Raw genomic sequence first — 15392 nt, 5'->3', positions numbered from 1 at the left:
GGCAATAAAAAGAGCCTAGAATTGTGGTGACGGTTGATACATACTAAAAACCACTGAATTGTATGTTGTAAATTAGTACATTTTGTGATATGCAAATTCTATCTCAATAAAACTTTTTAAAAAATATATACACCAAGAGAGGGTGGGGAGGATACATTAGGAATTTGGGGGTAAGAGAGATACACTACTACATATAAAATAGATAAATGACAAAGATCTACCATACAGCACAAGGAGCTATACTCAGTATTTTATAATAAGCCATATGGGGAAAAATATATAAATATATATATGTACAATTGAATCACTTTCCTATACACCTGAAACTAACATAACAATGTAAATCAACTATGATCCGATAAAAAAGAAACCAATTTAAAATACACACACACACACACACACACACACACACAGATATAAACATGCCAAGAGAAAGAAGCTGTTAGCCCTAGAACCTACAGCTACACCCTGACTCCTCCCTGCCTGCCCCACCCTGGCCTCTCTCCCCAGCTCATGCAGAGTTCCTCACAGGTTGTTTCGGGGGCTTCACACAACCCCTCTGACATCAGCCCAGTCCCCGAGCCTTGGAAACCCAGCTTCAGCTTGGCCGCCAGCCTCCCCACCCCGAGCCTCTCAAAGCAATTTCTCTGTAAGTTGTCCACCTTTGTTGAAGTGTGAGCCAAACTGTCTGGTCTCATCTGTGCATCATTCAGGCAAAAATCTCCTTGGTGATGACAATGATGATGGCTGTCAACTTTCAGGGCCACGTAGCTATCACCACGCAGAGCCTGCATGGGAATCTAGACCCTGCACGGTGTTGTCTCTTTTTCAGTTTCTTTACTGAGGGTCCTCACCGGCCAGGCAGGTAACACTGAGCGGAGAGGGTAGCCTGAGAGGCAGCAGGGAGAGGTGGGGCCTGTGGCGCCTGGTAGAGGCACGGCCCTCTGAAGGGGCAGTGTCCATGCCATCCCTACTGAGCTGATTGCAGTCAGATAGGAATCTGTGCCTGGTACTTCTGGAGCTTTCTTTTTTCAAAAACAACAACAACAAAAAAACGTGGAAATCTAAATTTCATGTGAAATCTGATTTTTCAATGCTGGCAACTAACTGAAATTTTTAAAATTTATTTTAAAGAAGTATAGTTGATTTACTATGTTGTGCTAATTTCTGCTCTACAGCAAAGTGACTCAGTTAAACATGAAAGTGAAAGTCACTCAGTTGTGTCTGACCCTTTGTGACCCCGTGGACTGTAGCCTGCCAGGCTGCTCTGTCCACAGAATTCTCCAGGCAAGAATACTACAGTGGGTTGCTGTTCTCTTCTCCAGGGGATCTTCCGGACCCAGGGATAGAACCCAGGTGTCCTGCATTGCAGGCGGATTCTTTACCATCTGAGCCACCAGGGAAACCCCCCAGCTCTACACATATATAAATGTGTTATGCACACACATTTTTTTCATTTTCTTTTCTACTATGGTTTATCACAAGATATTGAATATAGCTCCCTGTGCTATACAGTAGGACCTTGTTGCTTATCCATTCCCTATAAATAGTTTGCATCTGCTAACCCCAAACTCCTAGTCCACCCCTCTCCCATCCTCCTCCCCCTTGGCAACCATAAGCCTGAAATGTTTACAAAAAATAAATCATGTGAACCCCCACTATGTGGACTAAACGGAGCAGGTCAGCAGTTTAATAAAATCAGAAGCACAAATTCGGAACGGGCAGATGGATGACATGCTGAGGGATAAATCATTTGTGCCAGACAAGATAGGATTGTTGGAGGGACACATCCCACCCTCTGCAGCAAGCTGATCCTCAGAAAACCATCCTGGGCTTTAGCTCTTCACAAGGAGCTAAGAAGGGAGAGACTGAGTTTGAGGGGCTGAGAAGGGAGAGGGCTAAGTAGGAGCCGGAGGCATAGGTGCCAGAAGCCCGTGCCCATCCTGTGAGACACATTAAGAGGTGGTCGGTACGGCCGGAGGAGGTGCCGGCTCTCTGGGTGCGGAGCGGGGCTACTGGGTGAGGTTGGCTGCAGAGGCAGTATCTGCATGGGCGTCATTTCTGGCCCCAGAGTGGGGCCTCACAAGCAGTCCCGAGAGAAGCGATGGAGCGGAGCTGGGGGAATTTGTATTCACTCAGGGGTGGGGGCTGGGGGCTGAGGGCTGAGGCAGGGAAATAGGAGGAGCTGAGCTGCAAACTGGGGCTTCCCAGGTGGCTTGGTGGTAGGAAATTCACCTTGCAATGCAGGAGCCACAGGGGACATGGGTTCAATCCCTGGGTTGGGAAGATCCCCTGGAGGAGGAACTGGCAACCCACTTCAGTATTCTCGCCTGGAGAATCCCATGGACAGAGGAGCCTGGTGCGTTACAGTCCATGGGGTCACAGAGTCAGACACCACTGAGTGACTGAGAACACGTGACTGCAAATCGGCCTCGAGGGCAGGCAGTGGCTTGGTGGGCTCCCAGGTGAGAGGTAAGACTGGAGGTCACAGGTGAGGGATCACTGCTTCTTACTCACCGAGCAGCGGCCGCAGCAAGTATTAATAGTTTATCACAGATCATGTTGCTGCAGCTGCCCTTCAAACCAGAAGTGCGTGTGCTCTGTGTTATAACTTCTCCTTCCTTTAGCCAAAATGCCTAGCCCAACATTTTTTTCTCCAACTAATCACATCCTGGGATCCATTGTATTAACATAAATCCAGTATTGCATGTCTTGCACATAACTTTTCTACAGAACCTTAATTTATGAACTATATGTATCAGAATAGTGTACATAGCCATGTAATGTAAAAAAAGAAAAATCTGTGTAATTAATGCCACCAACTATCCAAGTCTAACAGCAACTGGAACAATAAGCGAACCATGAACAGTGCAAGGTCACACTGAAGAGCCCCTCTGTCCCCAGGAGGGAGCACCAGGAGTAGCCAGCCCTATACTCTCCATCGTGACACCACCCATCAGGAGATAATCACCCTGCCAGGCAGCAGCTAACATCACCTCAACCTCACACGGAATCCGCATCGTCACTCCAGAGGAGGGCAATTCCAGAGCCAGATAAAGCCGGACAGAGCTGACAAGCGGGTGTGTGACCCAAGGGTGTCTGCTTGCTGTGCCTTGTGGGCCTTGAGGGGCGATGCTACAGCCCCTCTCCTTCACCAGCTGGAGCTCCCAGTGACAGACTCCTGGGGGTGCTGTGGCTGAGGACTCTTCCCATGACCTTCTCCAGAGAAGTACCTTCAGCTGAGGGCTAGGCACCCTCACCCCTGCCCTGCACTCCTTCATGGGTTCTGCCTTAATAAATCGTGGGCAATGAATCCTTATTTCCGCTTCTAAGGAACCTAAGGCCCCACTGCTACATTTAAATATTTGCAATCAGTGCCTGTGAAAGTGTTGCACTCAGTATGTTGGAAAATTTGGAAAATTCAGCAGTGGCCACAAGACTGGAAAAGGTCAGTTTTCATCCCAGTCCTAAATAAGGGCAATGCCAAAGAATGTTCAAACTACCGTAATATTCTGTTAATTTCACATGCTAGCAAGGTAATGCTCAAAATTCTTCAAGCTAGACTTCAGCAGTACGTGAACCAAGACCTTTCAGAGGTACAAGGCGGGTTTAGAAAAGGCAGAGGAACCAGAGACCAAATTGCCAACATCCGTTGGATCATAGAAAGAGCAAGGGAATCCCAGAGAAACATCTACCTCTGTTTCATTGACTATGCAAAACCTTTGACTGATGGAATACAACAAACTATGGAAAACTCTTAAAGAGATGGGAATACCAGACCAACTTATGTGTTTCCTGAGAAACCTGTATGCAGGTCAAGGAGCAACAGTTAGAACTGGACATGGAAGAAGGGACAGGCTCAAAACTGGAAAAGGAGTACGTCAAGGTTATATATTGTCACCCTGCCACCAACTCACTTCACACTGAGCTGGGTTAGGCGTGCTACCTCAGAACACACTGAGTTAGAAATTAGAATCATCCATTTAAGAAACAGCTCATACAAGTCAACAACAACAAAACAAACAACCCAGGACTTCCCTGGTGGTCTAGTAATTAAGAATCTGCCCGCCGATGCCAAGGGACACAGGTTAGATCTCTGGCCCAGGATGACCCCACATGCCTCGGAGCAGCTAAGCCTGTGAACCATAACTATTAGAGAAAGCCCGCACACAGCAACAAAGACCCGGCGCAGCCAAAAATCCGCATTAAAAAAGATCAATACCCCAAGGACTGGAAGACCCCACGCCTTTAAAACAAACAAATTGAAAACCAGGGAGAAGACCTAAACAGATATTTCTGCAAAGAAGACATGCGGATGGCCAATAGGCACGTGAAAAGACGCTCATCATTGCTAATTATTAGAGAAATGCAAATTAAAACTACAGTGAAGTACCACCTCATTGTCAGAAAGGCCATCATTAAAATATCTACAAACAATAAGTACTGGAGAGAGTGTGAAGAAAAGGGAATCTTCCTGCACTGTTGGTGGGAATGTAAGTTGGTGTAGCCACTGTGGAAAACAGTATGGAGATTCCTTAAAAAACTAAAAATAGAGCTGTCGTGCTGCTGCTGCTGCTGTGTCACTTCAGTTGTGTCCGACTCTGTGCGACCCCAGAGACGGCAGCCCACTAGGCTCCCTCGTCCCTGGGATTCTCCAGGCAAGAACACTGGAGTGGGTTGCCATTTCCTTCTCCAACGCATGAAAGTGAAAGTGAAGTCGCTCAGTCGTGTCTGACCCTCAGCGACCCCATGGACTGCAGCCTTCCAGGCTCCTCTGTCCATGGGATTTTCCAGGCAAGAGTACTGGAGTGGGGTGCCATTGCCTTCTCCAGAGCTGTCGTATGACCCAGCAATCCCACTTCTGGACATACATCCAGACAAAATTATAATTCAAAAAGATACATGCACCCCTACGTTCATAGCGGCAGTAGCCAAAACATGGAAACAACCTAAACATCCATCAACAGAGGAATGAATACAGAAGATGTGGTGCATAAACACAATGGATGCCATTTGCAGCAACATGGATTGACCTAGAGACTATCATACTAAACGAAGTAAGTCAGAGAGAGACAAGTCTCATATTTCATTTCTTTGTGTAATCTGGGGCTTCCCAGGTGGTGCTAATGGTAAAAAAGCTGCCTGCCAATGCAGGAGACATAAGAGACACAGAGCTGATCCCTGGGTTGGAGGAGGGTACGGCGACCCACTCCAGTATTCTTACCTGGAGAATCCGATGGACAGAGAAGCCTGGCAGAGGTGAACGAGACTGAAGTGACTTAGCATGCACACACACATGTAAAACATGACACACATGAACTTATCTGCAAAGCAGAAACAGATTCACAAACGTAAGGAACAGCTTGCGGCTGCCGAGGGGGAGGGGCTTGAGGGAGGGATGAATTGGGAGTTTGGGATTAGCAGATGCAAACTGTTGTATACAGAATGGATAAACAAAAAGGTCCTACTGTATAGCACAGGGAATTATATTAAATACCCTGTGATAAACCATAGTGGAAAAGAATATGGAAAAGTATGTGTGTATATGTATGCGAGAGTGCGTGCTAAGTTGCTCAGCCATGTCTGACTCTTTGCTACCCACCAGACTGTAGCCTGCCAGGCTCCTCTGTCCATGGAATTCTCTAGGCAAGAACACTGAAGTGGGTTGCTGTGCCCTCCTCCATGTATGTGTATATATATATCTGAATCACTTTGCTATGCAGCAGAAGTTAACGCAGCATTATAACACAACTATACTTCAATAAAATAAAGAATTGTCTATTCGTGAGATGAGATTCATGTATCCTCAGTAATACCATTGTGCCTGGCACATAGTAGGCATTCTATAAAAGTTTGTTGAATGAATGAATGAATGTTGAATAAAGAACCTATGCAAATAATACCTTCAACCCCTAGGAGAGCCTAAAATTAACAGAGGACATTTCAGAAGAAAGTCCTTTCAAATACTCACCCTATCCTACCCTGGGCTGCTACCAGACATTATGGATTGCATGCAGTGTGGGCAGCTTGTGTCATTAAAAGTTGGGGAAAAGCCATTGAGTCAAAAGCATCAAGTCTGGGAAAGGTGTTGTTGGCTAGAAACAAAATAGCACTCTTAAGTTTTGAAATATTTGTGAAATTATCAAGGTGTTACACACAGTAACTCAAGTTTTATAAACTGTTTAGCTGAAATTTTCATTCTGATTACAAATGAAGGGCATGATGTATAAAACACCTTGAGAGAAGCCTCCAGGGAAGTAAGCAGATTTGTGTGTTTAGAACCAAGGCTGGGCTTCCTTGGTGGTCCAGGGGTTAAGACTCTACACTTCCACAGCAGGGCGTATGGGTTCGATCCCTGGTCCAGGAAGTTCCACATGCAGTGCAGTGTAGTCAAAAAAAAAGGAACCAAGGCTGACGTCTGCATCCTTTCCTTCTGTCTATGCACCAGAGCTCTCAACCTGGACAGCCTGGCTTATGGTCCAAACAAGGAGTGATGTGTGGAGGGAGAGGGAGAAGAAGAGGGAGGAAAGCAGATGAACTAGGAAGTCAACTGTTTCCACCACTTTGGTTTTGGTTGAAAATTGGTATTCACCCATTTAAAGTAAATAGCTATGTTTGGCATCAAAATGCATAGAGTGAGCAGGGGTGAGTAGTCTTGCCAGGAGGGATTCACCTCTGTTAGCCCCTTAGGGTCCCTGCATAGACCACTTAGTGCTGAGGAGGGTCAGTGAAGACAAGGTGGATGAGGGGAAGGAAGAAGTGCCGGGAAGGAGTTCTGGCTGAGCATTTTGGGGGAAAAGAGAGACAAGAAGAGCCAGGGGCCAAGAATACACATCACCCAAAATGTAAAGGTCTGATAACACCCACCATGGGCAATGGTGCGGGAGAAAAGGGAGTGTGTACGATGGGCACACCCATATGGGAGAACAATTTGGCATTAAAAGGTGACGCTGAAGCTATGTGGACTGGCAATTACACCTCTAGGTGCACAATGTAGAAAGCTCTGGAACACACACCCCAGACCATGCACAAGGATATCCAACAGCAGTGCGAGTCACATCCAAAAAAAAAAAAAAGTAGTGCCAATAATCCACAGGTCTGCTAGCAGTGAGAAGATTTTTAACACTGCCATACACACACACAGCAGTGAACTACGACGGCTCTGGGTTAACATGGTTAGACCAAGAGAACACAATGTTGGATCAAAAAAGCAAGTTACGAAAGAACTGATGCAGAGTATGATTTCATGTGTATAAAGATCAGGGACTTCCCCGGTGGTCCAGTGGCTAAGACTCTGTGCTCCCATTGCAGGGGGCCCGGGTTTGATCCCCGGTCAGGGAACTAGATCCCATAAGCCGCAAGGAAGATCAAAGATCCTGTATGCCACAATAAAGACCCAGCATGGCGACCCACTCCAGTACTCTTGCCTGGAAAATCCCATGGGTGGAGGAGCCTGATAGGGTGTAGTCCATGGGGTCGCTAACAGTCGGACACGACTGAGTGACTTCACTTTCACTCTTCACTTTCACACACTGGAGAAGGAAATGGCAACCCACTCCAGTGTTCTTGCCTGGAGAATCCCAGAGACGGAGGAGCCTGGTGGGCTGCCGTCTATGGGGTTGCACACAGTCGAACATGACTGAAGCGACTTAGCAGCAGCACAGCCAAAAAGAAAAAAGATCAAACACTGGCAGAGCTAGACCATGTGCTATTCAGGGGTGCCCATGTATGTGTCAAAACAATTAAAATAAAGAAAAAAATGATTGCCACAAAATTCAGAACAGTGGTTATAAAGTTACTGGTAGTGCTTTATGTCTTAATGTCTTAAAATCAATTTTCAATGTATTATCATTCTTTAAACTGTGCATATTATTATATATTCTTCTGTATGTGCTATTTATTGATACTTCTTAAAGAGTTGTTTTCAAAAAATAAGTAAAGAGAGATGGTGAGTCAGAAGCCCATGGGAAGCCTCTGGGCAGGGGCAGGGTCTCACATCAGCTGAACCAAGGCAACTGTTACAGATCTAAATGGTGAGTTTCACTCAAAGGCCCTGAAGCTCATACACTCTGGTCACCTCCTCCCACCACCAAAAAGCCTCAGTTGCCGCCTCTCTTCCTCTGCTACTGGGTCTTTAGCAACTTGTATCCCCCTGCTCAGTGCCGCCTACAGGCCCTTGAACATGCTCTGACCCCCCCCCACACACAGGCTGAAGCCCACAGTCTTTGCTTACTCTCTGTCCTTAGATCAAGAGGCCTCTAGGGACTTCCCTGGTGATCCAGTGGCTGGGACTCATCACTCCCAATGCAGGGAGCACAGGTTCAATCCTTGGTAGGGGAGCTAGACTCCACATGCATGCTGCTACTAGGAGTTCACAGGTCTCATCTAAAGATCCTGCGTGCTGCAGCAAAGACCGAAGATCCCACGTGCCACAACTAAGACTAGGTGCAGCCAAAAGAGAAAGAGGCGTCTAGCATCTGCTGGCTGTGGGCTGGATTCATCACCTGCAAGGCATGATCCACGCTCTGCTGCCGCCATGCTTTTGTACACCCTGTTCCCCTGCCTGGACGCCATCCTCATAGCCTACCCCACGGTGTCCTCTGAGGATAACTGGATGCCTCCCTTTATGCGGGAGGACTTTTCCCATCCCCCTAGTCAGTTCTATACTCCCTCTTCTGGACCCACACAGAACCTCTTGCGTGCCTTGATGGCAACACTTAGCAAGTGGTGTAATTTCTTAATGACATGGTTCTGTCCCTGTTAGACTTTAAGATCTTCAGAATGAGAGCTTTTGTCTATTGGTCTTTTTACATAGGTGATACTCAAAACATCACCCAAGCAGGACTTCACCGGCAGTACACAGCCAGCATGGATGCAAAGCTGGAGCCAGGTCCTGCAGGTGCCCCTGTGTCCAGACTGCTAGGTACTAACAACTTGGTTACTGCATCATTGGAGGTGTGGGGTGGCAGAAGGGGGGCCAGGCAGATGAGCTGGAGGGACAGGGACAGGACAGTGTGTATTTCTCAGCCAGTACAGAAATATTTCAAATTTAACACACTTTAACAACTGGTGTGGCCATTATATCTCAATGTCTAACTGCTCAACATTCATCTTCTTTATGTCCCTAGAGACACATGGCACTATGCCTGGTAGTAGGTATTCAATAAATGTTTACTGGAAAAATAAGAAACATCTTAAAGTACACCTGAGTCATCAACTATTTTCCCAGCAAGGAGAAAGGACTTGAGATTTGACTTCCATTGCGACCGTCTACTGTCTTAGCCTTCTCTGCCGCCAATCTATCTAAAAATAGGTTAAATGTCTGGGCATGAGATGCACGCTGGTCCAACAGCATTCAATCCAATCCCGAGACTTCTATGTGAATACTCCCAGCCTCACAGCCCCTCCAACCACCCCTGTTTGGACCTTCTGGCAGCTGTCTTGCCCCGAGCAGGGGAGCCTGTTGAGAAAAAAGCCTGCACAGGGCAGCAAAACCAAGCCATGGAAAGGGTCAGGTTTCTCCAGCCTTTGTCAAAACTCTAGACCCAGCCATGCCTGAAGATCCACCTTGTTCCTTTCAGGTTGATGACCTAATACACTCCTTTCCTGCTTACGATATTTTGACTTGACTGGGTTTGTTTCCTTTTTTTAATTTTGGTTTTTTGGTTTTTGAGGTTTGTTTTTTGTCTTTGCAACTACAAGTCCAGTCTAATTCAGTTAGGAGGAAAACTTTCCATTAGGTAAACTAGAAATCTAAGTTTTTACATATGTGAGTCCCTCTTTTCACATCCCATGACACTTTGGTAATTCATTTTGATAACTTACCTTTCACCAAGTAGAACATTTGATAGATTTATAAATGAGGGAAAGTCCAGTGTGTTCACGACAGGATAGGCATGAATGGGAATAAGCAAAGTCTCGTCTCCCTAAAATTAACAAGAAAAAAGTCAAGTTAATCATGCTTGAGACTATAATTTTCTTTTTTTTAAATTTAAATTTATTTATTTTAATTGGAGGCTAATTACTTTACAATATTGTATTGGTTTTGCCATACATCAACATGAGTCTGCCATGGGTGTACACGTGTTCCCCATCCTGAACCCCCCTCCCACCTCCCTCCCCATATCATCCCTCTGGGTCATCCCAGTGCACCAGCCCCAAGCATCCTGTATCCTGCATCGAACCTGGACTGGCGATTCGTTTCTTATATGATATTATATGAGACTATAATTTTCAAAGATGAATTTGTAGAACCTTTATTTCTTGTCCTGTTTTCTACCATTAAAAAATATTTCCAGAAAAAAAAGGAAAACATTGCCTTAAAAAAAAAACCTGAGTGCTTAAATATAACATTTGAAATATTGACTTTTCTTAGTTATAAACAAAGTAGAGAAAATTTTAAGTATATTTCATTGAAATTACATTCAATATTATTCAGGAAAGCTAAAGATAATCATATAATGACTTCATGTAGAGACGAAGACATTAATCTGTTTCTATTTCAGAATATTATAGAGAAAACAGTCTTGCATGGCCTGAGATAAAGAAAAACCAGCACAGAATCAGCTGATCCAGACAGCACTGAACAGCCAACGCGGGACCAGCCAGAAGCACAGAGCCCTGCTTCTAGACCTGCCCAGTGCATGACCTCAAGTAAGACTTCTGACCTCCCCACAGCTCACGTCTTCCTTTGCTTTCAACTGGGGATAATTCCACCTTTCTTCAAAAGTATTTTTGAGAATGAAAGCAGATGATGGCCTTAAAAAGTTTAAGGAGCCATAGAAATAGGAGGCACTGCTACCATTGCTGCCTAGTAGCAAGACACCTGCCCTGGTGTGCTATATAATGCCGTTACTAGGGACTTTTGTTCTTGGTACAGAATATTCTTTCTGAAAGCAATATTCTGGTCTCATCTTTAGTTCCCGCTCCCCTTTTAAAAGTTGAAATTTGTTTATTGCTAAAGCATACTCTTCCACTTTAGTTTTGCAAAGTTAAATTTTGTTACCCTTGTGGCTTCTCAACTTATAAGGGCCAGGCATGAAAGTCAGAGCAGGGGGCAGGAGGTGGGGGAGTGCCAGTTTTGAGGGAGGGGCTGACAGCATGTGGATCTGGGGTCTGGGGGCCAAGGATGAATTAGGTAACTTGGAAGAGGCTCACAGAGTACAGCCTTTGGGGTCAGGCCACACAGGCCCCCTTCTCCCTGCAGACCCTCAGGGCTGCCTCAGAGGACATTAGCAATTAGTCCTGCTGCTGCTGCTGCTGCTGCTAAGTTGCTTTAGTCATGTCAGTCTCTGTGTGACCCCACAGACAGCAGCCACCAGGCTCCCCCGTCCCTGGGATTCTCCAGGCAAGAACACTGGAGCGGGTTGCCATTTTCTTCTCCAACGCATGAAAGTGAAAAGTGAAAGTGAAGTCGCTCAGTCGTGTTTGACTCTTAGTGACCCCATGGACTGCAGCCCACCAGGCTCCTCCGTCCATGGGATTTTCCAGGCAAAGTACTGGAGTGGGGTGCCATCGCCTTATCCGAGCCATTAGTTCTAGGTGTTCATAATCGCAGTTCAGGGTTGCTGATTTTCTCACCTAGCACTTAAAAGACGATGTTTAAATTATTTGAAAAGCGTTCAGTAACTCCCAGGACCACAAGAAAAATTAGGTTTTTAGGCCAGGAAAGGTGAGAACAAGCAGTGTCTCTGGCTCGGGCCCAGCGCTCAGCAACCTGAGGCTTCCCCCGCTGGGACCCACATTGCTGGACAAGGACCCTCCAGCCACTCAGGTCGCTGCCTAAGTCATTGCGCTGAGAAACTTTGTATTTGTAATTCCATCTCTTTCTTCTGCTCTTGAAAATATAAGTTTTGATACCATCCCACTCCCCAAAAATTTAATTTTAAGGAGCTTACCTTACAGTGAACGCGGATGCAATCATAATAGTATCGCCACTCATCTGGAGAAAATGTAATGGTGATCCTGAGAGACAAGCCAGGGACAAGGCGGTGCTCCTGGAAGACAAGGGGGCTCTTGTCGGGAGACCCCAGAGACCACAGGAGCAGGACCACAGGGACAACACACTACATACTGTGCCAGACAGACCCACTACATGGAAAGCCACATCCAACAACGAACATCGAGGGAGAACAGGTCACCCAGTGACACGTACCTTTTTCACATAATTGATCTGGAAGTATTTAGTTTGCGGGGGTAAAATATGAACATGTATGTCTTCATCGCAAATATTGACCAGATGCTGGAGAGAAAAAGAAGCATTCACATGAACACACTGCTTTATCTATCTGCATAGATATTTATACCTCACCTTGTTCCTAAAGGGAGGTGGAGATATGGTGTGCTTTTATTTTTATTGTTTAAATTTTTAAAAAAAATTTTACATTGAAATAGCTGATTTATAATGTTCTATCAGTTTCACATGTACAACAAAGTTATTGAGTTACACATATACCCATTCTTTTTCAGACTTCTTTATCATTTAAGTTATTACAGAACGTTGAGAAGCATATCCTGTGTTCTATAGTAAGTCTCTGTTGATTATATATTTTATAGGAGTGTATATATGTCAATCTCAAACTAATGTATCCCTTCCCCTCAGCCTTTCCCCTTTGATAACTGTACAAATTTGTTTTCAGAGTCTGTTTCTGTTCTGTCAATAAGTTCATTTGTATCGTTTTTTAAGATTCCATATGTAAATGATATCATACGGTATTTGCCTCTCTATCCATCTTACTTCACTTAGTATGATACTCTCTAAGTTCATCCATGGTGCCACAAATGGCATTATTTCATTATTACTCTAGGAGGTGAGTCCAAAAAGATCTTGCTGGGACTTATGTGAAAGAATGTTCTGCCTATGTTTTCCTCTAAGAGTCTTTATACTATCCAGTCTTACATTTAGGTTTGTAATCCATTTTGATGTTTTTTTTTGCATATGGTATACGTTCTACTTTCATTCTTTTCGGTGTAGCTCTCCAGTTTTCCTAGCACCACTTATTGAGGAGACTGTCTTTTCCTCCACTGTGTATTCTTGCCTCTTCTGTCATAGATTAACTGGCCGTAAGTGTGTAGGTTTATTTCTGGGCTTTCTCTCCTGTTGCACTGATTTGTGTGTCTGTTTTAGTGTCAGTACTCTACTGCTTGGATTCCTGTAGCTTTGTAGTCTAGTCTGAAGTCAGGAAACCTGATTTTTCCCATTCTGTTTTTCCTTTCTCAAGACTGTTTTGGCTATGGTGCACTTTTAAACTTTTTAAGTGATTCAAAATCTGTCATATACCACTTAAAGAATCATGAAATAGATACAACAAATACCATTGAAAGAATAATGAAATATGCCCATGTGAATCAGCCCAGCCTAAGACTTTTCCAGAGCTGCAACCCCAGGTGCCCTTCTGTGTGACCTGGCACAGTCCCCTCTTCCCATCCTGACCAGTCACTTGTGTACCTTTTTGTTGAACTCAACTTACTCCTGTGATTCAGCTAAGCTAAGCCGTCAGTCACCTGCTCACCCTCAGTTTCTCTAATTACATGCCACTTGTCCTGGGGACCTGGTGACACTTAGGCAGTCAAAAAATCAGGAAAAGGAGTGTGGAGAGGACAGCCCTCAATCCATCCCTGGGGCTAATAAAACAGAACACAAAGTCAGGAGTTCTCTCCTGGAGTCAGGAGCAGGCCCTCCTTTGAGACAGAACAATATGCTTGGTAAGTTAAGTGGGTGTCTGAGTAGAGATGTTTTTCCTTTCTCTACATGAAAGGGGAGCAAGGACTCTGGGTTCTGGGATCTGGTCTTCACCTGGGCAACAGGACAGTTAAGAGGCCCTTGGTTTTCAATGTCCAGACCAGAGGCTGGGTATGCCACATGGCTCACTGTCCAAGGCCTCAAATTCACTGAGTCTCTAAGTTAGACTTAAGATACAATCTCTTGATGAGATGACATCAAGGCTTGCATCGGTTAAAAGTTCTCATTGGTCATCTGTAAATATTCTTAAAGCGACTCCTTTGGCATATTTTTTTGGACTATAGTTGATTTACAATACTGTGTTAGTTTCAAGTGTCAAATTCAAGTTTCAGATTCTTTCCCAGTATAGGTTATTACAAGATACTAAATATAGTTCCCTATGCTATACAGTAAGTGCTGTTGTTTATCTGTTTTATATATAATAGTGTCTGTCTGTTAATCCCAAACTCCTAATTTATCCCTCGCCTCTTTCCCCTTTGGTAAGTATAAGTTTGTTTTCTTGGTCTGTGAATCTGTTTCTGTTTTGTAAATAAGCTTATTTGTAGTATTTTTTTTTATTCCACATATAAGTGATATAATATAATATCTGTTTTTCTCTGTCTGACTTACTTCACTTAATATGACAATCTCTGGTCCATCTATGTTGCAGCAAGCCTAAGTGTCCATCAATAGATGACTGGATAAAGAAAGTGTGGTATATACAATGGAATATTACTTAGCCATAAAAAGAATGATATATTGCCATGTGTAGCAACATGGCATATCTTTTTAATACAGGTGAAGCCTGGGGCGAAAAAAAAAAGCTGCCAAGATCTCTCTTGACCTCCAAGGAGCCTGGCATACAGGAGTCCTGGTGAAGGTGTGGGCTCTGGAGTCTCCTGACCCCAAGAGTGATCCTTCCAGGAGACTCTAGGTACATACAGGGACATTTCAATGCCCAAACTTCATTTCCTACCTTTTTTTATTTTTATAGTTTGTCAGCAGGTCAGTTTGATTTCTTGTCAAAACAATATATGCTTTCAGGGCTAAAATGGCATTCTTGCCTTTTCATTTATAACTAACACTGAGGGGAAAATAATCATCACTGAAAGGTGAAGAAAAGGACTTCCTCTGTGGTACAGTGAATAAGAATCTGCCTGTCAGCGCAGGGGACGGAGTGCAATTTCCTGGTCCAGGAAGATCCTCCATGCTGTGGAGCAACTAAGCCTGTGTGCTGCAACTGCTGAGCCCATGCACCTAGAGCCCGCAAGCTGCGACTGCTGAGCCTGTGTGCTGCAACTGCTGAGCCCATGCACCTAGAGCCCGAAAGCCGCGACTGCTGAGCCTGTGTGCTGCAACTGCTGAGCCCTGGTGCCTAGAGCCTGTGCTCCACAACAGGAGAAGCCACTGCAATGAGAAGCCTGAGCAAAGCAACTACAGAGTAGCACCTGCTCGCCATAACTAGAGAAAGGCCATACATAGCAACAGAGATCTGGCACAACCAAAAATAAAACAAATAAATAAAGCTCTCAAAGAAGAAAAGGGAAATAACGGTGTCTTCTTAGGCCCGTATTGACTCTAAGGTGAAACTCAGTCCTTGCTTCAGTGTTTCAGAATGGGCCCCCATGACAAACAAACATGGAACCAGCAACCAGATGCCAGGAGTCACAGG

General features: G+C 44.8%; 1 protein-coding gene across 2 annotated transcripts in view; it reads right to left on the bottom strand.

Annotated features, from left to right (window-relative positions):
* The window catches only part of CFAP221 (cilia and flagella associated protein 221), a 125499-nt gene that overhangs the window by 93934 nt on the left and 16173 nt on the right, over window positions 1–15392 (bottom strand). For both annotated transcript variants that reach the window (XM_069577809.1, XM_069577810.1), the window contains exons 4-6: window positions 12155–12241; window positions 11898–11996; window positions 9826–9926 (exon numbers count right to left, since the gene is read on the bottom strand). In XM_069577809.1, coding sequence (XP_069433910.1) covers window positions 9826–9926; window positions 11898–11996; window positions 12155–12241 — 287 coding nt within the window. The remainder of the gene's footprint in view (window positions 1–9825; window positions 9927–11897; window positions 11997–12154; window positions 12242–15392) is intronic.

The sequence above is a fragment of the Ovis canadensis genome, chromosome 2 (assembly GCF_042477335.2).
Source record: "Ovis canadensis isolate MfBH-ARS-UI-01 breed Bighorn chromosome 2, ARS-UI_OviCan_v2, whole genome shotgun sequence".
NCBI lineage: Eukaryota > Metazoa > Chordata > Mammalia > Artiodactyla > Bovidae > Ovis > Ovis canadensis.
Note: the sequence above shows the minus strand (reverse complement) of the source record. Positions and strands in the feature narration are given on the sequence as shown.